The sequence below is a fragment of the Girardinichthys multiradiatus genome, chromosome Y (genome assembly GCF_021462225.1).
Source record: "Girardinichthys multiradiatus isolate DD_20200921_A chromosome Y, DD_fGirMul_XY1, whole genome shotgun sequence".
Taxonomy (NCBI): Eukaryota; Metazoa; Chordata; class Actinopteri; order Cyprinodontiformes; family Goodeidae; genus Girardinichthys; species Girardinichthys multiradiatus.
In genome coordinates, this window is record NC_061818.1 from 19787842 (window position 1) to 19795993 (window position 8152).

General features: G+C 38.0%; 1 protein-coding gene across 2 annotated transcripts in view; it reads left to right on the plus strand.

Annotated features, from left to right (window-relative positions):
- The window catches only part of LOC124863984 (Na(+)/H(+) exchange regulatory cofactor NHE-RF2-like), a 61474-nt gene extending 58477 nt beyond the window's left edge, over positions 1 to 2997 (plus strand). For both annotated transcript variants that reach the window (XM_047358583.1, XM_047358581.1), the window contains one exon: positions 44 to 2997. In XM_047358583.1, the coding sequence (XP_047214539.1) occupies positions 44 to 208 (165 nt within the window). In that variant the 3' untranslated portion in view covers positions 209 to 2997. The remainder of the gene's footprint in view (positions 1 to 43) is intronic.
- The last annotated feature ends 5155 nt before the right edge of the window (positions 2998 to 8152 follow it).

An 8152-nucleotide genomic window follows, 5' to 3' on the forward strand; every position in this document is an offset into this window, starting at 1 on the left:
AAACCTTCACCTGCCTGTGTTTTCAATTTCCTATGACATCTAGCTAGCCGACGACGATGGCAGCCAGCTTATGGACCCTTTCGCTGAAATCGGTCTAAGACTCAGCGCCACGGCGGCGGAGGAGAAGATGAAGATCCATGCCAAGGAGAAGAAGAAGGCGCCACAGATGGACTGGATGAAGAAATACGAGCTGTTCAGTAATTTCTAAGACTAGTTTCTTGCCTTGTGAGTCTTCAGAGACCAAAGGATAGCACTCTCTAGTTCCTTCCAAGATGGCCCAAACAAACAATGAGTTTTTGGACTTAAATCTGACTGAGACTTTTAAACAGCTAATTTGTTAAAAATCAAACTTCTCTTAAGGAATGGTCGTATACTCAGATGAGAATAATCCCAACAAGCGAGAGACAGATTTTCTCCCTACCCATCGCCTTTTCTCTAAATGAACTATTTGATTCACCCCCCTCCTCCGAGGGACACACAAAAGCAGCTATTTTTATATTTAAAAACCATAAACAAGGAAAAATAAGGAGCATCTCTTGGTGGAAAGCCTTTTAGAGAGGTTACTGGACACTGTGACACGAATGATTAACTTTGTGGGAGTTTTCATTTTTTCCAAATCAGCCTGAGGAAGCCTGAAGCAGGCAGAAGAATCACTGTGAAAGACTCTGCACCTCCATCCCATGCAGAAAATGTTCAACCAAGAAAAGAAGGCCTTTGTATTCTGTCTTACATGAACTTTTACATCTAGTATATCGTCATTAATCACCAGCATCTTTAATGTAGATCATGAAACATTTAAAAGAACTGCTTTATGCTCCAATCACCCATAACTCCTTATCAGAAGAGCTCGAGGAGACGCATGCATGATAAAGAGAGTGACCACTAACTTTTAAAGTTTAGAAGGGAACACTGGGAAGGAGCTCTTAGTTTATAGACAGGATGTGATTTAATGCTTTCTGTTTACAGCACAAAAGCAGAAGCATTTTTGAAGTTATTAAACTAACCCAATACTATTTAGATGTACTTAAGAATATTTCAGAAAACAAAAAGTGGAAGAAGTGAGAGAGTTTGGAAAAATGAAGGCAACTTAAAATTAGACTCGAAGTGGTTTTAATGCAGGATGTTTCATGTGTCGAAACATTTTGTTTGTGTTTTTTTAACAACTTGTGGAAGCAACATTTAATTGCTGGCCAAGTAGCACTCTACTAATAATTCAGTATTAATTATTATTATTTTTCTTTTATATTAGACATGTGCAGCAGATAAGATTGTGAAGACAACACATTTTTCTTCGTCACTAAATATCTGGAATCCACCAGGTGAAAAGCCTTAGAATAAATGTAACTTTTATTGCTGTATCACTGAAAAGTTGAATCATATTTAGAATAAATGAGTTTCTATTTTCTTATGTCATAACACAGAGGCTCATTTCTAGGCTGGACGAGGACTCATATTTATAATGCCCCCATTTATTGGGGAAAGGATGGTAAAAAAAATCTTCAATCCTCAGCGTTAGAGAATGCAGCAAAGACCTTGGGGTCACCAAGTGTCGATAACAATCATTAGATACCATCTACATACCAACAGGTGGTCTGAGAGGCAAACCAGGAGAAATCCTCCTCTATTCCACTATCAAGGATGTAAACATGTGAAGTTTGCTTAACTCTACAGCAATCTTGACTAAAACTGTGTGCTTTGTTCAGATGAGACTAACGCTGCATTTGAGTTGTTTCAGAACTGAGAGATCGCAGCTGCAGACACTTCAGATCCAAGTTGGGAGCATTCTTATTACAAGTAACATAACTGGGATTTGCTGTTTGTTTTTGTGCTAACTTCTGTTAGTAATACAAGCAGATAACAATATATTACCCCCTAGATTATACGTTAAGAAACAAATGGAACATACCTGCAAGTAGACATGTTGCAGCACTATGTATTAATAGAGACAAAAACCATTAGAAGCAATAATAAATAGTCTGTATCGACATTATTTGCTACATTGTTTTTGTGCACAGCCATGTTGGATATTAAACTTTGGGCTCCGACTTTCCCAGTCACAATTCCAACTTTTGGGGATGTTCTTGTTGCTTTTTAGAACAGCAAACTTGAAAACACCCGACAAGCACAAAGGGAATGCACCGTACTGAGCTTTTCAGTAGCAAGCACTCCAGGTGTAAAAATAAAGGTTAATATGTGGACTTCATATGTGAACTTCACTTTAATGCTTTTTACACATATTTACTAGCATATGTGAGGTAAAGTTTAATTGCGTTAAACTTTCCAGTTTTCTTTGAGTTTGTACCTGCTGATTTTCATGAAATGAAGGAATTATTTGCATATGAAAGCGTATGTCCCTGTCTTTTATCTAATGTTTGCTAAACCTAAAACAACGTGCACCATAGAACAAGTTGTTGGGTGATATAAAGTGCACACTTTCAGATTTGATGTGTTTATTAAACAGAAAATATACATATATTTCAATATTTGACCTGTCAATCATTGGATCAGAGCAAATTAGCCACCTTCAATCAGTAGCTGGTTGGTGCATCACTAATCTTGTGAATGAAATTAAAGTTTATCACATAGCTCTTCAGGCTACTTAGTTTTTATTAAAGTGCCGAACAATTAATTTCAGTATACAAAAAAGTCTTGGGACAATGTTTGAAGTTTAACAAAAACTTACTCTCCTATATTAAAAGATCAGCTACAACATGACAGCATGATGGACAGGTCGTCAGGTGGAGGAAGAACTGGAGAAGCTCACAGTGAGGTCGGAGATGTTTCAGAAAAGACACAGGGAGCCACTGAGATTACAGAGGATTACTATGCATATAGGAACAGCTGTCATACACATGCTTGTATGTGGAGAAGGTAAACATGTAATGCATTAGCTTAATTGGAGTTAGCTCTATACTCTGACAGAGTCTGCAAAGCATTCTGTGTTACAGATGTATATGGGTCCTGTTGCATTTTTCAATAAAGGCTTTTTTTAATTTACCAATATGTTGCATTCATTCACCTTTCACAAAGAGATTGCTGGATTCGGGATTTTCCATACTTCATTTCTTCTCTGTTGGTCTATTTTTTTTCTTTTTTGTTCCATTGCCCCTCGTTTGCTCCCGTTTCCTCTCAGCCCCCCTTTATGTCTCCCTCTCAGTGAGGAATATGTTGGCGTACAGTTTCAGGTTCGGCCTGTTCTCACAATTCTTCCACCAGCCAGCTGCTGTGAGGACACATGGGGGTTAAACCGGGGTCAGAAGTGAGTTTGCGGCTGTGTGAGAGGGCTTGCAGTGGTTTGTGTGTCTTTATTGTGTGCAATGAGAAGGTTGTAGTCTTTGTCTACTCTGAATCCGAATACACTTGAGATACAAAATGTTTTGGGGTTTTTTTGGAATCATTTCACGGTAGTTTGTACCTAACGTTTAAAAACTCTTTGGATAAATTAAAAACTATCACATTTTCTAGATTTTGTTGCAGTTTAGTCCAGTATTTCTCAGTTATTGTCTCAGGTTTAATCCAAACACTTACTGTGTTGTTTTTTTTTAATATATCATAAATATATTTATTTAGCTTATTCCACACCAAACTGTGTATTCTAAATTGTCTATTTGCAGGCCATCAGTTAACCATTGGGCTACTACAGAAAAAATAATGCATGGTATGTTAGCATGTTACACCTACAAAAAGTCTAGAGCAATTAACCTAAGACACAGGACATTGGATAATGAGAGAAAAGTATACCTCAAAGATAAATATTACAAATGAACCTTTAAAAAAATCAAGTAATAGATTTAAAGAAAAGGCCTTTCAACAAAACTTTGTAAGGAATAAATTAGCACACTCCCACATTTATTGTCATATAAATATCTAATAAGGCATTAAAGATCATAACATCATTACTCAGCATTTTGCAAGATGTTTGCCCTGTTTAATCCTCAGACATGTAGGTTGGTCTGCTCCTGACTGTTGAAGTAAAAGTAAACACCATGGTGAGGTCAAAGATCTGCCTAAGGCCTTCAGAAAGACGACTGTAGCAGCTTATGAGTCTGGTAAGGAATTTTAAAGAGGTCCCAAAAGTATTTGAAATCAGCCACTCTACTAAGTCTTCAAAGACCCTAAAATGTCATCTAAGACCAGCAGTTGCTCTTGCTTCTGATGAAAGTGCATGCCTATGTAAATCAGAAAGAGAACATGAGGGCCAAAGAAAAGTTTGCCAGAGATAATGAAGACAAAATCAAGGTCTCTGAAATAATATTTTATGTACAGAAGAGTGTAAAGTTGAATCATTTGGACACAAGAACAAAGGACATGTTTGGCAGAAACCAAATGAGGCCTTCCTGGAAAGAACCTCATACCAACTGTAAAGCATAGGGGTGGAAGTTTCATGGTTTGATAATGGTTTGCAGAACACGGCCATTTTGTTATCAGAGAGTCCACCATAAATTCAACTCAACATTTAAAGGATGTTAGAGAAAAATCTGAGACCATCTGTAAAACAATGTCAAGCATATGTCCTGCAACATATGTTGCAACAAAACATACCAGCAAATCCGCCAAAGACTGGCAGGTAGAGTGAGAAACGGATAGTCCTGGGCCCAGATCTTGATCTCACTGAGATGCTGTGACCTGACTTGAAATAAAAACTCCTCAATCATGTCACAGCTTAAAGTGAGGAGTGGGGCAAATATTCCTCAGACTTTCAAAGGTTGGTAGATAGCTACAAGTACAGTCTTACCGAAGCCTTTCTGATATTATTTCAACCTAAGGGGGTAATACTAGACATTAGGGGGTAAGGTCCTACCTTTTCTCAGAGATAACACACATTTTTGTTGTAATCTTTTGCTTAATGGGTAAAACATGATTAATTTGTTGTTTCCATGCAGTTACATCACTTTATTTTCCAGCGACAAAGAAAATGAGATTAGAAATTAATATGTAAACATTTCTTTAGTAAGAACAGAATATTAAATGGGTTGTTCTATTTTTTAAATGATTAAATGCCACTGGTATAATATAAAAAAGACCCTTAATATGATTAATAATTTTGTTATAAGCATATTGAGGGCATGAGGCATACAGAGGTAGTGCAGTTTGTTTTGTTTTTTGTGTGACATAAAGAACAACAAATTGTCAAAGTATGTCTGGTGGTATTGATGTTTTTAACTGGATGTCAGAATGGTGGTACTAGGAAAGTAGAATTTACTGAGGTGGTGCTTGTTATAAAAGCATATAACTGGTCCCAACTGTAATTCAAAAGTAAAGAAAAAAAAATTATAGTTTGAAAAAAAAGGTTTGATTCAGGGATTGACTTTGTTCAACGAGAAGTACTTTGACCTTGGCCTTAAGCAACATTCCTTCAGGCTTTCTAAAGCTATGTCAGAGTTTTATTTTAGATAATGGCTGCTTTTTTCGTATTTTACTCCATAGCAGCGCATGTTGCTGTGTGAGTCTATGGGACGTGGCATGCTTAAAAAACTATATACGGCAGATGAAAAGTATCTAAAAGCCATATTCTTAGAAAAGAAGAAAGACATTCCAGCAAACACCTGACCAGCTCAACCTGAGGTGTTATTCAGGGTTTCATGCAATGCTAGTTTTCTGCCACATATTCAAGTAAACCAAAAACATCCATTTTGGTCTCATTTGATAGGGTTTTTCTCAAAAGTAATTTTCATAGATTATTATAAAGAATTGGGAACCAACTGTGTTTTTGCAACAGGCTGCTGGTAACAAAGCACAAACGATATAATGCAAACTTCATTATATGTAGACACAAAATGTTTTCCTCCCTTAAATTTAGACATTTTTTATGCTCCTTTGAAGTAATATATATATATATATATATTAAAAAGGAAGTTATTCAAGAGTTTTGCTCAGAAAATGGACAAGAAAATGCTACTAGATGGATATTTATTATTGTCTTATCTAAATTGTGCCTATAATCTTGGTCAGAGTCAACATATTTATTACCTTTAAGTGCCTAATTTCATATAATAACACACATCAATAAAAAAAAAACTACTAATAAATTACTGTTAGTCCACTAGGAGGCACACCATCAGCGTTTCAAATCCAGGAAGTGGGACAAACCTTTCTAGCATGAGGCTGTGGTTACATATAGGGCCCTACCTGAGCTTGCTCAAATGCAACTCCACACGTGGCTAAATTATCAACCTCCCTGGAGGTTATGGCAAGGCCGACCCATGACGCCAGCACATCAAAGGACAGCCCCAGTTCAAAGCAGTCTGCAATTTCAGAACAGTAAAAGCGAGAGAACAGAAGCAGAGAATAGAGCCACAGGTGGGCACTTTCTGTTTAACCTGCCTGAGCCATCGCATGCATTTTTTACTTCCTATTGATGATAGATGATTGTTCGCCTTAAATCCCAGGTTTTCTGTCCTCTAGAGGCCTTCCAAACCCTAATTTAAGTTATCTGTACTTGTTAAGGGTTATAACTTGTCCTTTTGGGACTTATTGTTAATGTGTTTCTTGATTTCTCCTTTGATCCGGCACAGTATTCCACACACACCTCAGTGCCTTAATGCCGCTCAAGAGTGGCATCTATTTACCAGTGCCAGGACTGCCTGGGATGCCTGTGAGGAGAGAGAGAGGGAAACCAGAAGCTGATAGGGAGGGGAAAGGCAAAAAAATGGTGGCAGGGGGTGAAGGGGTGTGTCTCCAAGGCAACTGTGTTTTTGTTAGCTTGTGAGTCAGAAGAGCGGTGAGTCACAGTCAGGAGGAAACACACACACACAGACGCATTCATACTCACTCCACACTCAGTCAAAGAGAAGCCAAATAAGGACAGCAACATGCACAGAGACAGGGCAAGTAGGTAGAAAAAAAAAAACAGAGAATGGAATGGGATGGATAATTAAGAGGAAAATAAATAAATAGGGAAGCATAGGGAAACATTCATATAAAAGGTGTGGACAAGAGAGATAAAAGATCCAAAGTCAAGGGAAACTGGGGACCCAGAGGGCACGAATGCAGGCACGCACCCTCTCTGAAGAGCCCCCATCACGTGGTTGGGGGTAGAGGAAACGCACAGAGCCACACCCAGTTGTTGCACACCTTGGATTTACTTACTAAGCCGCCAATTTAGTGTCTGACGCCTATGTATTTAGAGAGGCCGCAGCAAATGTTGCGATATTTGGCTTCCCAAAAGGAATGGAAAGTTTTAACATCATTTTTACCCTTTAGACTACACAAGCGGCCTAGCAATGCTTTCATTTTGACCAAATGACCAGATTACTATAGTGGTGTTCATCGCTTCTGAGGTCTGTGACTGGTTTGTATTCCCGAATCTGCTTGTCTGTTGTCCCAGTGTAGAAAAAAGGCCTTTAGGTGGCAGAGATGACTGGATTTGTTTTCACAAATGAGTCTGCAGGTTTAGTTTTGTGTTGGCTGTGTGTTCATGATCCAATCACACTCAGAATGTGAGTTTTGCTGTACGTTGACCCTGACCGAAAGGCAGAAAATTGCCCACCACACACACATCCTTTTATTCTCTGTCTGCATGGGATTTTTTAAGTATCGTAAAAGTTGACATACTGCTAGTTGTCAACACTCCATGTTGCTAACTGCAAACTTTCTTTCTTCTCTCATTAATCTTCTTTTAATTCCTTGCAGGCCCAAAGCGTTTATATTGTGACAGTAAATAACACCCCTATGTAATTTACAATAGCACGGTATGTTCTTAGAATCAAGTAGTCAAATAAGCTCTTGCAAAATCTGGAACTTTCCCCCTTGTTTGCGCTCCTTTTCTATACCTCTCTGACGGCTGAAGTTCAGCTCAGAGTAGCCAATCAGAGAGCCAAGCTGATGATCCTTCTTGTCAAGTTTATCTAAACACAGATAACACGCTAGAAATATCACCTGTTCCCTAACGGCTGTGGGCTGTTGCATTCCTTTCCATTTTTTCTTTTCTATTCTTGAGTGGACGTTGATAAAAGGTTGATAAATGGTTGATACAGCACCTTGCAAAAGTATTCAAACTCCCTCAAGTGTTTCACATTTTGCCATATTACAGCCATACATTTTTATGTATTTTACTGGGGATTTTTTGATAGACCAACACAAAGTAGTCCGTTTACAAGATTGAAGGAAATAAATAAAAGTTTTTTTTTTTTATTTGCCAACTTGAAAGTGA